The 18,285-nt window shown below is 48.7% G+C and overlaps 1 protein-coding gene across 2 annotated transcripts; it reads right to left on the bottom strand.

Moving 5' to 3' along the window:
- LOC103247990 (folate receptor gamma) lies at positions 1 to 6,764 on the bottom strand. 2 transcript variants are annotated; one of them, XM_073019136.1, is made up of 5 exons: positions 4,473 to 6,764; positions 4,121 to 4,288; positions 740 to 928; positions 406 to 541; positions 1 to 300 (listed from the first exon to the last, which is right to left on the bottom strand). In XM_073019136.1, exons 1-5 carry the CDS (start codon positions 4,605 to 4,607, stop codon positions 56 to 58), a joined length of 873 nt encoding a protein of 290 aa, XP_072875237.1. In that variant the 5' UTR covers positions 4,608 to 6,764; the 3' UTR covers positions 1 to 55. The 2 variants fall into 2 exon arrangements, with proteins under 2 accessions (XP_072875237.1, XP_072875240.1); XM_073019139.1 differs by having other exon boundaries at positions 4,121 to 4,294; positions 4,473 to 6,763.
- Positions 6,765 to 18,285: the final 11,521 nt, after the last annotated feature.

The following is an 18,285-nucleotide window of genomic DNA, read 5'->3' as shown; positions in this document are numbered from 1 at the left end:
TGGATTTGTCTAGTAGAATAGGTTGTCGGAAGAACCCCAGAGGACCCTTCTTGGATCAGGAACCAATAATCCCATGGGACGGGGCCCCAGCATTCATGGTCGCAGCATAGAACTTGGCCACCTCCTCATTGGCGTTGCCCTGGGCTGAGTCAAACCACATCTGGATGCAGCGGCCGCTCCCTCCACTGTAGTTACTGACCTTGAAGGAGTGGCTCCAGACGCCTTCACAAAGGGCAGCTGGAGTGGGGAAGTAGGACTCAAAGGTGCGGCAGAGGGCCCGGGCCGGACACTCATTAATCCCTGAGGGAGGAGAACATAAGACCCTGAGCTTCTGGGCCAGACTGCACCCCTCCCAACCCTAAAGCCCCACTCCCACTCCTCATCTCATCTCCTCCCGGCCCTCACCTGAGGTCCAATTCCAGCCTTTGTGCCAGTTGCTTTTGCAGGTGTAGGAGGTGCGACAGTCCTCCCACCATCGCTCACAGTCCTCTTTGCACAGGGGCACATTCAGGATGCGCTCTTTGCGCCAGCTCTGGTTGACCTGAGTGGGGAGGAGACGGAACCGCTCCTGTCAGCCACGTGTCTCAGCAGCTTTATCCTCGAAGGGGACCAGAGCTGTGGGAGGGGGCAGGGCGTCCACCACCCTCAGACCCGAATTCCTGGACCAAGCTCTCCCTGCAAGTGGCTGGCAGGCTCTGCCCTCTGCTGAGGCTCATGTTTATGGGAATGGCACACATACCTGCCGGATCCAGGGCCCCAGGTTGGGTGAGCACTCATAGAGACAGCCATCCTGGATAAAGTGGCGCTTGCAGGCGGGCTCCATCTTACCACAGTGGTCCCAGTTAAAGTTGTAGAGGCGGGAGGTGTCCTTGTGCAGCTCCTGGCTGGTGTTGGCCGTGCAGCAGGCATTCTTCTTCCAGGGACTGCACTGGGTGGGGAAGACACAGGATTAAATCTCTCCCCACCACAGCCATCTCCTCCATATTCTGGCTCCTCTGCCCCAGGTAGGTCATCCAGAGGAACACTTCCTGGGGAGGCCCCTTGAAAAGGGGGCCCTTGAGGAGCCCCCACCTGGGGACAGAGGCAGTTACAGTATTGGTGCTTTTCCTTCTGTTTATTCATTTATTTATTTATTTGAGACAGGATCTTGCTCTGTTGACCAGGCTGGAGTGCAGTGGTGTGATCATAGCTCACTGCAGCCTCAACATCCTGGGCTCAAATAATCCTCCCACCTCAGCCTCCCGAGGAGCTGGGATTCAGGCACATGCCACTATGCCTGGCTAATATAAAATATTTTTGTAGAGGTGGGGTGTCACTATGTTGCCTAGGCTGGTCTCAAACTCCTTGGCTCATGTCAGCTTCCAAAAATACTAAGATTATAGGCGTGAGCCACCATGCTTACTTAATTTTGGCTTTTACGAGTGGGTAATACAGGGGATATAGGAGATGACGTGGAGCCACTGTGTGGAAGAGTAATTACTAGTAGTACAGCTCTTAACGGTTTAAAAAGTTATTTCGTGTTATTAAACTAACTTTTTTTTGAGACAGAGTTTTGCTCTTGTTGCCCAGGCTGGAGTGCAGTGGCATGATCTTGGCTCACTGCAACTTCCACTTCCCGGGTTCAAGCAATTCTCCTGCCTCAGCCTCCCAAGTAACTGGGATTACAGGCACGCATCACCATGCCCAGCTAATTTTGTATTTTTAGTAGAGATGGGGTTTCACCATGTTTGCCAGGTTGGTCTTGAACTCATGACCTCAGGTGATCCACCCGCCTTGGCCTCCCAAAGTGCTGGGATTACAGGCATGAGCCACCACGTCCGGTCTATTTCATGTTATTCAGCTTATTTATATTATTCATTTTGCATCCAGCCAATATTAACTGAGTGCTTATTAGACATCAGGCACTGTACTAGGTCCTAGGAATACCACAGTGAAGAAAACCAGTAACATCTCTACCCTCAGGGAGGGTATGGTTTTAGTGGGTGGGTGGGCTGTATATAGAAGGGAGACAAAGAACACTCAGGCATAGAACACCGTAGGTGCAAAGTCCCCAAGGCTTTTGCGCTTTATTCTCTCAATGACCCAGTATGAATCCTTACCCCCATTTTTTGTTTTGTTTTGTTTTGTTTTGTTTTGTTTTTGAGACGAAGTCTTGCTCTGTGCCCCAGGCTGGAGTGCAGTGGCGTGATCTCAGCTCACTGCAAGCTCCGCCCCCCGGGTTCATACCATTCTCCTGCCTCAGCCTCCCAAGTAGCTGGGACTACAGGCGCCCGCCACCACACCCGGCTAGTTTTTTGTATTTTTTTAGTAGAGATGGGGTTTCACCGTGTTAGCCAGGATGGTCTCAATCTCCTGACCTTGTGATCCGCCTGCCTCGGCCTCCCAAAGTGCTGGGATTACAGGCTTGAGCCACCGCGCCCGGCCCCATTTTTACAGAGTTTAAGTAAGCTACACCCAGGGTAAATAGTGAAGTTAAGATTTAAGGAGGCGGGCAGATCACCTGAGGTTAGGAGTTCGAGACCAGCCTGACCAACATAGAGAAGCCCTGTCTCTACTAAAAATACCCAAAAAATTAGCTGGGCACAGTAGCAGTCGCCTGTAATCTCAGCTACTCAGGAGGCAGAGGCAGGAGAATCACTTGAACCCAGGAGGCGGAGGTTGCAGTGAGCCAAGATCACGCCATTGCACTCCAGCCTGGGAAACAACAGTGAAACTCCATCTCAAAAAAAAAAAAAAAAAAAAAAAAATTTTTTTTTTTAACTGAGGACAGGGAGGAGAAGAACCTGTCCCAGGTTGTGTGGTGGGTGGAGGTTAAGGGCCTGGTCTGGCTCTCCCAGGGTCTGGAGGTCCAGGTGGGGAGACTCTAGATAGATCCTGATAGTGGTGCAGAATGAAGGAGCTGTAGCCTGCATGTGGGTCTGAACCTAGATTTGACTAAATGTGGAAAAGGAATCCTAGAAAGGTAAATACAAGGCAGGTAAGATAAGCAGAAATGGTGGAGGTTTCTCTTTGGAAATCACTCTAGGTCAGGACTCAGAAAACCTGAGAAATCATGAATCAATTGCTTAAATTTTCTGGGATGAACCCTCGCACCTAAGGTCAAGTGATGGCAGAGGCGTGACAGGTCTGAGCACCCAGGAGAAACAGTAAAGAAATCCATGGGAGTCGAGCCAGATCTACCCATCTCCCACACCCTGGCCCACGCCCAGTGCGGGCTGACACAGAACATGCTTTCCCGCCAGCCTGACTTCACACTTGCTTTTCCTTGGATGTCCCAACTCCTGGTCTTCCTGCAAGACCCTTGCACATCATGGGTCTTGGGGTTTGGCAGACATGGGTCTTGCCTGTCAGGGTCAAGGGTTGCTGCCTCCAAAAGAGTTACTGAGTACAATGAGAAGAACTCCGTTGCTATAGTAGGGGCTCAACAAATATCATCACTCTCATATAGCTCATGGCCTTGAGAATGATAGTCATCTGTCTCTCTCAAAGGTCTACATCCACACCATTTCCTGGCAAGGAGGATGTGCTCTAGAATGTTCTGAAAAGCAAATGAAGTGGTGGGCACAGAGTTTCCGTTTCAGTTTTGGTGGATGAAAGAGGTCAGGAGAGGGATGGTGGTGACGGTTGCACAACCACATAAGCATACTTAATACCACTGAATACAGTTAAAAATGGCTCAAATGGAAAATGTATGTTATGTATTTGGGTGTTTTTTTTTTTAATCCCGATTTAAAAATAAGCAAATGGAATGTTGGGAATGACTCAGATGTCATGGGGCTTTCAGACTGTCCTCTCTTCGCTTTAACCCACAGATTGTGTCCCTGCCACAGTCTCTCCCTGCGCACATTCCCAGCCCTCTGGGAATGTGAACCCTTGTAGGGAGCAGGCCAGGAGACCAGAATAATAAAATATAGGCACTCTCCTGAGCCTGAAGTTCAAATTGGAGCTCATATTCCCCGAGCTGCCTCAGTGGCCTCACCTGTGGCATGGCGGCCCCGGCCGCCCCTCCCCTTCCTTGTCGGCAGCGGCACCCTGGGTTCTGAGGACACTGGACCTGCCATTGCTCATGCCGTCACCCTCTGACCTGTGTGCATGCTGTCCTCCACCAGGCTGCCCTCACCTGGCCATACAGTTCGTCCTCGGGACTGGGCTGTGCCTTGTGGTGCTTGGCGTTCATGCAGACATTGAGCAGGTCCGTCCTGGCCCGTGCACTCCTGGGCTGGGCACTCCCCGAAGCAGTCACCAAAGCCAGAAGCAGCAGCTGCATCATCTGCCAGGCCATGTCCATCTATTCCTGCCAGAGAGCCACAGTCAGAGGTGGACAAGGCCTGAGGGAGGGGTAGCAGCCACGAGAGTGTGTACTGTCCCCTTCCCAGGCCCAGATCTCTGCCCTCCCCACCCCGCATCCACCACAGGGCAGCTGAGCCAAGACATGCGCTGCCTGTAGAGGTAAGAGGGAGCCCTTCCCTGACCTGGAGGCAGGACCCTCCTCCTGCTTCCCACCAACAGCACTCTAGGTCCAGGCTCTGGCACCAGCTTGCTCTGTGATCACTTAGGGAACCACCGCTCTTATGGACTTCCCCTCTTGGATTTCTCCAGTGTTTCATGCAATTCTTTTCAAATTTGCACAAGGAGGAAACACAGGTGGTGGCCTGCTGATGCAAGAGTGAGACTCTAGACAGCCTCAGGCTTCTGCTTCCTCAGCCCGTCCTCTTACCCCAGGGCAGCTGAGGTTTAGATGCCCAGGGAAGCTGAGATGGGGACAGCAAAGGCCATGGAGCTGTCAGCTATTGTTCATGGTCCCAGAGCAGATGCTGTGGGAGGCAAAGGGATGGGGGCAATCGCACCTCACCCCTCACCCCTCCTGGGTCTTGGGAAATTACCCAGGCAGAAGCAGGCTCAGAGGTTGGCGGAGGCCAACAGGTCAGTGGCAAATGGAGGAGGGGGCTGAGCAAGAACAGATGGTGGTTGGTCAGTGGAGGCAAAGACAGCAGAAAGCCCAACCTCCCAGGAGATGGGGAGGTGCTATCTCGCCTCTCATCTCTCATCCCCACTTTTCCCTCCGTCCTGTTGCAGGGCCTTACCTCTGTTCTCAGCCCACCTGGGAAGGTGGAGTCTCTTCCACCTCCCCACCTACTTTATAACCCCATCCTGCCTGCTTGGTTAGACCCTCTGTTAGGGAAGGTGCACAAGGCTTTGTCTAGGAGACAGCTCAATTGTCTTTCAATAAGGCCCCAGTTAAATTATGGTACATCTACCCCGTGGAATTTAATGTGGTAACAAAGAAAGAGGAAGCTCCTGATGTACAAATATGGAAAAACCTCCAAGCGCATTGTTAAGTGGAAAAAGAAAGGTGCAGAAAAATGCTATGCAAAAAAAAATTCTGTGTTAAAAAGCAGTAAGAATGTCTGTGTTGACTGGGTGTGGTGGCTCATGCCTGTAATCCCAGCACTTTGGGAGACCGAGGCAGGCGGATCTTTTTTTTTTTTTTTTTTGAGACAGAGTCTCGTTCTGTTGCCCAGGCTGGAGTGCAGTGGTGTGATCTCTGCTCACTGCAAGCAGCAGGTGGATCATTTGAGGTCAGGAGTTCGACATCAACCTGGTCAATATGGTAAAACCCCATCTCTACTAAAAATACAAAAATTAGCTGAGTGTGGTGTCACACGCCTCTAATCCCAAGTACTCAGGAGGCTGAGACAGGAGAATCACTTGAACCTGGGAAGAGTTTGCAGTGAGCCAAGATCACACCACTGCACTCCAGCCTGGATAACAGAACATGACTCTGTCATTAAAAAAAAAAAAAGAATATCTGTGTTTGCAGGTGAAAATTCTGTGGCAAGGTGTGAAAAGAAATTAATAACTTGGTCACCTGGCAGAAGAGAACAGGATTAGGCATGAGACTTTTGTCTGTAAACCTTTCCACATTGTTTTGATTTTTGGACCATGTGAATATAAATCTTATTTAAATATATATAGGTATGTGTGCATACATACATAAATATACCAAGTATGAAGTGAAAATACTAAGACACAGAATGACTTCTCTGACTTGATAATATTTATGTAAATTTTGATAACACTAGAATGTGTACAACGGTACATTTAAGTTAAGGATGCTATTCATGTGCTTGCAAAAGTATGAACATGAAGCCACCAAGGGTTCTGGTCCCTGGACATACATCCAGTAAATTCGATGCAGTTACACCACATGTATCCCATTTCTGTGCACAAATGGTAGCATACTGTTCTGTACTTTGCTTTTTTGGGTAGTTTCACTATAAATTTATTCTTCTTTTGACAAAAAAACAAAAACTTCATGAACTCAAGTTATCCACAATTGCACACTTGAGTATTACTGTACATCTGATAACATAACTAAAGTTATTTCTTTATGCCTCATAGGGTCCCAACTTAAAACTCTTTCATTAGCCAATATAAAAAAAGTTAGCTGGCTGGGCGTGGTGCCTTATGCCTGTAATCCCAGTGTTTTGGGAGGCCAAGGTGGATGGATCGCTTGATCCCAGGAGTTCGAGACCACCTGGGCAACATAGGGAGACCTCATCTGCACACAAAAATACAAAAATTAGCCAGGTGTGGTGATACAAGCCTGTAGTTTCAGCCATTTGGGAGGGTGAGCTGGGAGGATTGCTTGAGCCCTGGAGGTCGAGGCTGCAGTGAGCTGTGATGGCACCACTGCACTCCAGTCTGGGTGTCAGAGTGAGAAACTGTCTCAAACAAACAAACAAAACAAAACAAAAGAAGAGAGAGAGAAAGAAAGAGAGGGAAGGAAGGAAGGAAGGGAGGGAGGGAGGGAGGGAGGGAGGGAGGGAGGAAGGAAGGAAAGAAAGAAAAGAGAGCTTCATGTTTTCAAGATAAAAGTGCCTAATCCTTGGTTTGTATTTCTCCAACACTCTTGCAGGCAGTAGAATTGCTACTAACCTGGGAAGATGACCGGCACTGCTCCTATGTTTTGCTTATGTAGTGTGAAGTGATGTTTTCCCATTATGATGTTGGGAACATCTCCAATACTGTTATCATTTACTCGGCTAGTAGAAAGCTTCTCCTGAGGCAGAGCCTGTGTTTTCAGTTTGGCCTCAGTATCTATTCCTGCTACAGGCGAGTCTGAGGTGACGAGACCAGTGTCTAGTTATGAAGCCCCTGCCTCCCCGAGGCTCCATCATGGATGAGTCCTGCACCATAATCAGCAGCCCTCTGCCCTCCCTCCATTGCACCCACCTGTGACTTTTCTCTTCTTTTCAATACCCTCCCCCAACAACCTCTGCCAGTGACTTTGAATGTGTTGCGGGGGTCTTTGCAGAAGAAGTGCCCGACTGAGTTTTGCCCAGATTCCTGACTCACAACATCTTGGAATATAATAAAATAGTTATTGTTTCAAGCAACTATGTGTATTTGATTTTTTTAAACTTTTTGTTTTGAAATAATTTTAGACTTGCAGAAAAACTGCAAAAAATCATCAAACGATTTCCCATATGTTTTCATGCAACTTCCCCAAATATTGACATCTTATGTAACCAAAGCCCAGTTACTTAAAAAATCAGGAAATTAATATTGAGGCAATACTGTTAACTAATCTACAAGCTTTATCCCCTTTACACCAGTTTCCCAACCAATGTCCTTTCTCTGACCCAGGATTCAGTCCATGATTCCAGGTTGCATTTAGTTGTCATGTCCCCTCAGTCTCCTCCAATTTGTGACAGTTCCTCAATGTCTGTCTTTGTCTTTTATGACCTTGACACTTTCGGAGAATTACTGGTCAGTTATTTTGCAGAATGTCTCTCAATTTGGGTTTGTCTGTATTTTCTTGTAATTAGCTTGAGATTATGCATTTTGGCAAGAAAATTAGAGAGGAGAGGTGCTTTTGTCAGTGCATCATATCAAGGGGTACATGATGAGGGTTGCTACATCTTATTGCTGGTAATTATTGGGTTAAAGAGATTTCCTTACCATATAATTGTTAGTTTCCCTTTGTTAGTAATCCTACCTTGTAGGGAGACACTCTGAGACTATGTGAATATCCTTTTCATATTTTCATCCACTTAGTTTAACGTTGCCTGCAGCAATACACCACAAAATTATGGAATGATTTGTTATGCAGCAACAGACAACTAGTAAACCCATGAGAGTTAGTAGTGTGTTTCTTAAACTCTGAGGAAACAATTTGGCTTATAACCTTAGTTTAGCCACACAGCAGTTACTCTTACTACAACAAAACTGCCAGGAAAAACAGAGTACTAATCACATTAATCTTTAAATGAAATCAATTATAAAAGTGAGTGGTTATAATAGTTAAACCTACTTTACCCTCTGTGAACATTCTGCATGATGGACTTGAGACAGTGGACTGAATAACTGCTCAGGAAATCAGCACTACCTCAGTTACTTTCTGATGGGTCCTTTTAATACAGTAAACAGAAGATTTCATAGACAGAAATACTGGCTCTTCAAGGCTTCTTCAATCATGAGAATGTTTCTGAGAAGCTTCTGAGCAAATACTTCTATGGAAGCTGATCACAGATCTGAGGTCTTTGCACTTCATAATTATTCTGTCAACCACAGCCATATTAATCCCCACTCTGCACACGTATCAATAGCATTAGGACCTAAACCACTATGCCCGCAGGGTCCAAAAAGAAAGAGGTATGTCCTCAACCAATGAATTTCTGATACTATAGACTTCATAAAATTCATGCCTTCCAATCCCAGACTCCACTATCATGGCCAAGGCCAGATCTGGTTGACTTGCCAATGGTGCTAAAGACTCTACTAAAGATTTTGGTGAATGCCAAGGCCAGCCTTCATCCAAGTGACCAGAATACCTTTAATGAATGCCTGGTTTTCAGTAGCCTCTACATAAAAGGCACACTGATTTGCTATACCTACAACTATAGCTGTTGGCTTTTTGCTTGTTTTGACCTGAAACTTAATCATGGGCATGGCCTCTCTTTAAGGCTTTCTATCTCAGGTACCAACGATGATAGCAAGAACAAAGTGCCTGTTCACTACATCAAAGATCAGGTGGTTATCCGAGTCCAGCATCTAGATGCACGGAGCCCCCAAGGAGTCCAGGCAACTGTTGAGGGTAGATGGGCCAATCTTTATTTTACCTTATTTTTTATTTTTTGGAGACAAGTCACTCTTGTCACCCCAGCTGGAGTGCAGTGGCACTATCATGGCTCACTGCAGCCTCAACCTCCCTGAGTATCTGGGACTACAGGCACGCACCACGACACCCAGCTAGTTTTTGTATTTTTGTAGAGAGGAGGTTTCGCTGTGTTGCCCGGGCTGGTCTGCAACTCTTGGGCGCAAACAATCCTCCAACCTAGGCCTCCCAAAATACTGGGGCTACAGGAGTGAGCCACCATGACTGGCCAAGATGGGCCAATCTTGAGTCTTGCCCAAATTCCTGACTCACAAAATCTTGAAGTATAATTAAATAAGTATTGTGTTTTTGTTTTGTTTTATTTTGTTTGGTTTGGTTTTGTTTTGAGACAGAGTCTTGCTCTGTCCCCCAGGCTGGAGTGCAGTGGCACGATCTCAGCTCACTGTAGCCTCCGCTTTCCGGGTTCCAGTGATTCTCTTGCCTCAGCCTCCCAGGTAGCTGGGATTACAGGCACGTGCCACCATGCCCGGCTAATTTCTGTATTTTTAGTAGAGACTGGGATTCACCATGTTGGCCAGGCTGGTCTCGAACTCCCAACCTCGGGTTATCTGCCCGCTTCGGCCTCCCAAATTGCTAGGATTACAGGCATGAGCCACTGCATCCAGCCTAATTGGTATTGTTTTAAGCCACCAAGTTTATTTGATGTTTTTAACTTAGTGTTTGGAAATAATTTCAGACTTAACAGAAAAATTGCAAAAGTAGTAAAGAGGTTTCCCATATGTTTTCATCCAGTTTCCCCAAATGTTGGCATCTGACATAACCAAAGCCCAATTACTTAAAAAATCAAGAAACTAACATTGAGGGAATACTTTTAACTAATCTACAAACTTTATTCTTTTTCATCAGTATCCCCACCAATGTTCTTTCTCTAGATGCCATGGTACCAATCCTCAGGAAGAAGAATACCCCCTAATTCCCTTGCACTTTGATTTCTTTTCTTTTTTCTTTTTCTTTTTGACAGGGTCTCTCTCTGTCACCCAGGCTGGAGTGCAGTGGCATAATCATAGGTCATAGCAGCCTTGACGTCTTGGGCTCAAGTGATCCTCCCACCTCAGCTTCCCAAAGTGCTAGAATTACAGGCATGAGCCACTGTGCCCAGTTCACTTTGCTTGCTTTACTTAACAGAATGTACTATATAGATGGTCCCTTATCTGTGTACATAGATCTATATGATTCTATTTCATTATTCTATTGAATTTAAGTGGCTTCTTGTATTTCACTGTTATAGTCAATGCTGCAGGGAATGTCCTTGTATAATCGTCCACCTTTGTATATAAGAACATATCTAGTGGAGGGGGAATGTAAAATAGGCCAGATGCTGTGAAAAAAAAATTAAATATAGAATTACCATATGATCCAGCAATTCCTCTTGTGGGCATACACCCAAAAGAATTGAAAGCAGGGATGCAAACAGCTATCTGTGCAGTCATATTCACAGCAGCATTATTCATGATAGCCAAAAGTTGACAGCAACCCAAGTGTCCACCGATGGATAAATGGATAAACAAAATGTTGTTTCTACAACTGGACACAGTGAAAGAGTTTTAAGCAGGGGAATGTCACAGTTCAATTGGCAGTCTTGGTGTGTTCAGATGGGATTATGTATAGGCTGGAATTGGGCAAGGTAGACTAGCTAGAAAGCTGTTTCACAAGTCCAGGCCTGAGATGATGGTGCCTTCGACCAGGAGGGTAGAAGTGGGGATTCATTCAAAAAATAAGTTCAGAATTAGTTATTGGGCACCTACCACGTGCTAGGCTGTTCTGGGTTCTAGAGCTACAGAAGTGACCAAGAAAAAGTCCCTACTGTCATGGAGCTGACATTCTAGTTTGGGGGTGGGAGATTGTTAGGGAGAGACAATAGAAAACAAATGTATAAAGAGGGTGTGCTCTGAAGAAAACTGAAGCAGGCTAAGTGGACAGAGAGTGAGGAAGGAGGGGCTATCTTCTACAGGAAAGATCTAGGAAGTGATGCTTGGGCTGATACCATAATGAGGTAAGAAGGGAGTCATGTGAACCTGGAGGAAGGAGTGATCCAGACAGAGGGACCAGTAGGTCCAAAGGCCCTGAGGCAAAAATGTACTCAGTGCATTTCAGGAGCAAACAGCAAGGAGGAGGCCAGTGTGGCCAGCAGTGAGCTGGGAGAGGCAGGTGTGGGGTCCAGGCCAGATCTGCAGGGCCCCAAGGTTCAGACTCAGCAAAGACTGGGGATTTTACTCTGAATGAAATGGAAACTTCATTTACTTTTTCCAGTTCAGCATCTGATCTGACTCTAGGGACAAGGGAAAGTAGACAATTGACACAGATGTCTATGTGAATGGCCCAGCCTCAAGGCAACCATGACTTGAACCAGGGCTAAGAGGCGGCAGTGGACGTGGTAAAAAGGGAGGAATAATCTCATGTCTTTTGAAGCATACTTTAATGGGATTTGCTGATGTACTGGATGGGGGACATGAAAGAAAGGAAGGAATTAGGATGACTCCAGAGTGTGTTGGTCTGAGCAATTAGAGGGGAGTGCTTGGCTATTTACTGACATGAGGAAGGCTGAGAGTGGAATAGGGATGGAGTGAGAAGGGGAAAGAATTGTGGAATTAAGGGAAAGAGTGGATTCATGAGACACTTGGTAAATCACATCTCCAGGGCTTAGAGACTTCTTGGATGTGGTGGGAGAGGTAGGGAACAAAAATAAGTGGGTTTCTGGCTTGTGAACTGGGGAGATGTTGGTGCCATTTTCTGAGATGGAGAAGCCGTGGGGCTAGTGCTGCTGCAGGAGTCTGGGACATCAGAAATCTGGGTGGCAGATGCTGAGATTGTAGCCCCAAATCTTCATTCCCTTTTCCACTTGGCTCCCTCCCTCACTTCTTTAGGGATTTCTTCAGAGGTCTTTTTATTACTGAGGCTTTTTCTGACCACCTTCTCTTGAATATTGGGTCTATCTCACCCCTGCTTGCTCCCTTCTCTTCCCTGGTTTTATTTTTCTCACCTCATTTATGAACAACCGATATTACTACCTATTTATGTGACTGTCTCCCTGTCTCCCCCAACTACATTGTCAACGTCATGAGAGCATGGATTTGTGTCCATTTTGTTCATGGCTTTATCCCAAGCACTTAGAACAGTGCCCTGGCACATAGCGGCAGTCAGTAAATATTTGTTGTCTGAGTAGGAAAATGCCAAGTGAAGGGTGAGGTGGTGGTAGGGGCTAGGATGATCTCTGGAGACCACCCCTGATTTTTATTTCTTTGAGGCTGCTCCAGTCTGGACTCAGTGAATCTTGGTGAAACTGACTTGGCCCTAGAAGCTGAAAGCAGATGGGACAATGGCAGAGGGGAACAGGGAACTGGAATGAAGAAGAAGCATAGGAGACTCCATTTCCTCACCTGAAGTGTAAAATGACGTATGACTTCCCTAAAAGGCTGCAAGTGATGGATTGGATGTAGAGGGTGGGAGGAAGAGGAATCAATGTTTCTAGAGTACAAGGTAGGAGTGGTGGAAGTAGAGATAGGGTAAGACAGTAAATGTTTGCAGTTTAGTAATAAAGGGTGTTTTTCTGTGAAAAGCTGGTAGTCAAGAAAGGAGGAGAGGAGGCCAGACTGCCTGGTAGTGATAGCGACAGGAGGCAGCCAGATGCCTAGGTGGGTACTTGGTGAAACCATAACTCCAAGACAAAGCCAGTTTAAAGCCCGAAAGCCAAGCTACAAGTTAAATCCTCAGACCAGATGGAAAAGTTGTCTTCCCATTTGGTGTGCTTTCCTCTGATTGATCCCCACCCTTCATCTATTTTTCATATACCTACTCTTCCCTAATTGGTTTTGTACACTGTTGTGCCCACCTTTGAGCGATGTCTTCACTTTAACCTATTTTGCATATTCACAAACCAATGAGCACACACTCCCCATCCTGTGCCTGTAAAGACCCCATACTCAGTCAGTAAAGGGGAAGACAGCTGTACTTTGAGGAGATGAGTAGACTTTGGGGAAGAGACTGTCAGACTGTGGAAGAGATGGCCTGACTTCGGGGGAAGATGACTGGCCCTTCCCATCCCCTCTCCAGCTCCCCTCTCCTCTGAGAGCCATTTTCATTCCTTAATAAAATTCCCTGCCTTCAGCATCCTTCAATTGTCCACGTGACCTCATTGTTTTTGGATGCCAGGCAAGGGCTCTGGATCCACCGAGTGCAGGTCCCCAGAAAAGCTGTTACACTGGCCCTTTGCCCTTGCTGGCAGAGGGCAACCACTCCATGCAATGAGGCAAGGGTCCAACTGAGCTGCTAACGCACCACCATTTATGGACATTGGAACTAAGAAACCACTGTAAAACTCACTCTGGGGCTTTGGGGTCACAGGCACCCTCACCTGGGTGCTGCCGCCAGGGGCCAACTGAGCTGCTAATATACCACTGTCCTTGGATGATGTAACTAGTGTCATGGGATCTTTGGGGTATTGCTTTTCTGGCCAGAAACCTCTGTGGCCAGTGGTGCCTTTACTCAAGTTCTTGTCCTGCACCCACGAGGAATGAGGTATGCAGACAAGTGAAGGGTAAGAAAAATAAAAAGGAGCTTTATTGAGTGTTAGAACAGCTCAGAGGCGTCGGGTGCCATGGCTCACGCCTGTAATCCCAGCACTTTGGGAGGCCGAGGCGGGTGGATCACGAGGAGAGGAGATCGAATCCATTCTGGCTAACACAGTGAAACCCCGTCTCTACTAAAAAATACAAAAACATTAGCCAAGCATGGTGGCGGGCGCCTGTGGTCCCAGCTATTTGGGAGGCTGAGGCAGGAGAATGGCGTGATCCCAGGAGACAGAGCTTGCAATGAGCCGAGATCATGCCACTGCACTCCAGCCTCAGCAACAGAGAAAGCAAGACTCTATCTCAAAAAAAAAAATAAAAGAACAGCTCAGAGGAGACCCCAATGGGTAGCTCCTCTCTAGGCCAATCATTCCGTCCAGTGTTTAGCTCTTAGTAGAGAGGATAGTTCCTCTCTGCTGCTGCTCATCCCATCATCTTCCCAGCTCTCAGCAGAGAGGGTAGCTCCTCTCTGCAGCTGGTCATCCCATGATCTCTCCAACCTCTGCTCTGCGTTGGCTAATATCAGAGCTTTTATGGGCCTCAGAGGAGAGGAAGTGAGTGCTGATTTGTCCATGCGCAGGCCTGGAAAAGGCACCACAAGTTCCCGCTGACTCCAGTCCTTGGGACTGGCAGCCCAGCCCACAGGCTTCAGGTCCTCCCTGGCCTGAAGGTAGAGCTTCAATGGGCACCAGTCCTTTCCTGCCCAGGAGCCTGTCTGCCTCTTACCACCACTCATGCCAAGGGTGACCACAGGCCAGCAGCGAGCTGTCCCCAGCCTTTCAGCCTCCTTCCCACCCTTGTAGGCACCCAAAGTCCGGAGGGGGAGGGCTGAGGCAGCAGGGGGCTGGTGCATCACTGATGCCCTGAGCCTGTGCGCACCTAGCCAGACTGCAATAGGCTCAGCCCCAATCCTACCCTGAGATCAGAGTGGGCATCGGGAGTGGGGAGAGGCCAGGCAGTGGAGGCAGACACCCCTGAGCCTGCCATGACTGGGTCTGGGGACCCTCCTGGACCCCCAAGAGTTAACAGGAGGTCTGGGCCCACAGCCAAGACTTGGGTGGCTGCAACTGTTCCTGGGGAACTCCTGTCCTGCCAGCTCAGGAGAGGCACAGCTTCCACCTGTCCCCAGCTCTGCAGAATGCACATCCCTGGTCATGCCCCTTCTCTGTGTCCCCCCACAGTGGTGGCAGGCAAGGAGCAGGTGGCATGGTGGCCACAGCCAACTCCGCACAAATGAACCTGATGCTCCTAGGACTGGTCCTGTGAGTCCCAGCTGCACCTTTGGCTGGGTGTTCATTGGCTCCCAGGACACAGCAGGGAGCAAGGTTGAGGCTGCAGCAGAGGCTCTGGGCCTGGGCACGGGTCTGGCCTGGCTGGGTGGGGGGGGCAGCACAGTCGGCTGCCATAAGGACAAGGGACACAGGGGACCCACCGCCACTACTGCTGCTCCCATAGCCACTCCTGCTGCCTCCTTGCAGCCTGGGGCATGGGGGTGCTGCAGGCCCTTACCCAGCCCAGGCCAGCATCCAGGGCAGGGGTGACATTGGTCCAAGTTCTCTGGTGCTCTGGGGCAGCCCAGGACTCCCCCTCACCTGGCTTGAGACCCTGCCAGGGGTGCACCTCTGGGAGCAGATTGTAGGCCCTGGACCTGGTCACCGGGAGCCACAGGCTTGGCAGTCACCTTGACACTGGGTGGATCCTGGGGATGCAGCCTTGGGCCGCCCCACGCTGAGTCTCCCACTGAGGCATGGGAACCTGGCACAGGAATCGGGCGCCGTTTGCAGGGTGGGCACGATGGCCACATCACTGTCTGGGTCTGGGAGGCAGGCGACATTCCCACTTCCTGCCCCAGGCCTCTGAAGCCCGACTACCACGCTGCATTTGGGGCCCAGCTCCTGTGCTCGGTGCGCAAGCACACCACCACTCTGGGCTCAGCTCTGCCTCAGGGCCCCTCTGTACCCAACCGTGCCATTCCCCCACCAGCGGGTGGTTCAATCTGCCGCAGTGGCTCCCTGAGGCAGGATCCCAGGGCAGCAGGCCCTGGGGACCATTTGCCTTGGCATCCACACCCAAAGACCCATGGCCCACACCCACACCCCACCACAGCCGGTGCCATGGCAACTGCCGCTTTGGACGGCCCACCACTGCCATCACTAGGAGAGCACTGTAACACCCACTTTTGTGTCTCCCACCTGGGCACTGCTGTGGGCCCTGCACAGAGCTTGCTCCTGCTGGCACCTGTAGCTGCCAGCCAGATCCCGCACTTTCTCACTCACATGCTCCTTCCCACAAGGGGTTCAGCGCAGCAGAGCAAATAAACAGGGCACCCCTGTCACGAGTCTGGCGAAGGGGCAAAGAAAAAAATCCTGCATCATCTGGGGCTCATCTGGAATTTGTCAAAAGGGTGAGTAGAAGCAGATCTGACTCATCACTTCTTTTCCAAGACTTAATGTCCTCAGACTTTCCTCTGAAGGCAGATGAAGCACCCAACCTCGGGGTGGTCAGTTGAGAATGCATGGTACAGCTACAGAGGGCCAAATGTGACTCTGCCATCCTTCTCTCTCTTTTAGGTGAAAGGAATGTTGGCCTTTTTCCCTTCACAGAGGACTAGTTGTCACGTGGGACTGGAATAAGATCCTGGGGCAACTGAAGTCATCTGGCCGAGGCCACTCCCTGGCGTTGCCATAAGGCCCCTAGAGTTGGCTTGGTCCCCAACCGCCTGTTAGAGCATCGGCCAAGACCCATAGACTTTTCTATGTAACTCTTCCTTCCTTCTTTCACGTTTTGAAATGGCTTCTATGTCTTCTTTTATAATGTTAAGGGTGTTGCTGCAAACTGCAGAGGTATTACTAGGTAGAACGAGCATCTGGCCCAGCCATCAGATATGCAATTTGGAAAAATGCGATTTCTGTCTGTTCTTAGAAGCAAGGAAGGTACAGTGATTAACAGTCTTTTCCCAGTTGAAGGGACCTATGTGCACAAAGCAGGAGGCTTTTTTACCCCCAGGCACCTCCCCACACCATGATACTTAGGCTGTTTCCACCCCCCACTCTTTTATCCACCATGTCAGGAGTTCACATAGCCCTGCAAGTATAGGGAGCTTTTCTATGTGAGAAGTTTTTTTCCCCTACCTTAGTAGTCTGCTTATGATAGGGAAGTAATGGGGGAGTGACCCACCAGCTTCTGGCTGCAAATTTGGCGAGGGTCATCTGGGACTTAGTTTACATGAATCCATGCACCCTCAAGACACTTTTTTGTCCCAAACTCAATTCCAAGCTTCAGTATGAAGCCTTAGAAAGAAAAACTGGATCTGAGGGATCCAGAGGCAGACAACAATGGAAGTTAAAGGGTACAGTGCAGGTGAGCATGACTAATTCCTGCTGAGTAAGCCAAGCCCCTGTTTCATGGATAGAGGTCATGCTAGTACCCATGGCATAAATGAGGTCTGGGGAATTCAAAGGTTATGACAGCAGGGGGACAAGCAGCACATGGGTGAGTGTGGATAATTCCCACCCCCTAGGCCACCTGTCAACATGGGTAAAAGCCACATTCACACCCATGGGTGGCACCCTGCCAAGGTCACCTGGACTTGGGGATATAAGAATGGAAGAAAGAAGGGGTGGCCAGGCGTAGTGGCTTACACCTGTAATCCCAGCACTTTGGGAGGCTGAGGCAAGTGGATCACTTGAGGTGAGGAGTTCAAGACCAGCCTCACCAACATGGCTAAATCCTGTCTCTATTAAAAATACAAAAATTAGCCAGGTATGGTGGCATGTACCTGTAATCTCAGCTAACAGGAAGGCTGAGGCTGGGGAATCACTCAAACTCAGGAGGTGGAGGTTGCAGTGAGCCAAGATCATGATATTGTGCTCCAGCCTGGGCAACAGAGTGAGACTGTCCCCCCGCAAAAAAAAAAAACTAACAAGAGGGACACCTCTTCTTTGTCTTCCTAATGTACCCCTGGTATTTGCTGGGAAGAGAAAGGAACTAAGAGATGCCTTGTTCCCCTCTTTCCAGATGGGTAACCAATCATCTTCAGTCTGTACTTCTCTCAAATGCCTCCTGAATCACTGGGTCTCCTTTGAAAAAAAAAAAAAAAAAATGCCTTCGTTTTCCTTTTTTCTCCTCTGTCCTCTCTTTGCAGACAGGTAATTGTGTCCCCATGACACAGGACACTCCCCTCAGATGCATCCCCCAGACTGGGAAAAGTTAATTTCTCAAACCTTAAACTGCTTGACTGAAAACTGAGCTTGGGGTAGGGGGCGCTGAGCGCGGTGGCTCACGCCTGTAATCCCAGCACTTTGGGAGGCCAATAAGGGCAGATTACTTAAGGTTAGAAGTTTGAGACCACCAGCCTGGCCAATGTGGTGAAACCCCGTCTCTACTAAAAATACAAAAATTAGGCCGGGTGTGGTGGCTCAGACACCTGTAATCCCAGCACTTTGGGAGGCCGAGGCGGGTGGATCACCTGAGGTCGGGAGTTTGAGACCAGCCTGACCAACATGGATAAACCCCATCTCTACCAAAAATACAAAATTA

Source organism: Chlorocebus sabaeus, chromosome 1 (assembly GCF_047675955.1).
Source record: "Chlorocebus sabaeus isolate Y175 chromosome 1, mChlSab1.0.hap1, whole genome shotgun sequence".
NCBI classification, from domain to species: Eukaryota; Metazoa; Chordata; class Mammalia; order Primates; family Cercopithecidae; genus Chlorocebus; species Chlorocebus sabaeus.
Note: the sequence above shows the minus strand (reverse complement) of the source record. Positions and strands in the feature narration are given on the sequence as shown.

What these genes read in the sequence shown, in the direction of transcription:
- LOC103247990 (XM_073019136.1), bottom strand. Translation starts at nt 4,607, where the DNA reads ATGAAACACTGGAGAAATCCAAGAGGGGAAGTCCATAAGAGCGGTGGT. An exon ending in GAGGAGGGTCCTGCCTCCAG is followed by an intron (nt 4,289 to 4,472) that starts GTCAGGGAAGGG and finishes TGGCAGGAATAG; the next exon opens with ATGGACATGGCCTGGCAGAT. An exon ending in AGGACGAACTGTATGGCCAG is followed by an intron (nt 929 to 4,120) that starts GTGAGGGCAGCC and finishes TTCCCCACCCAG; the next exon opens with TGCAGTCCCTGGAAGAAGAA.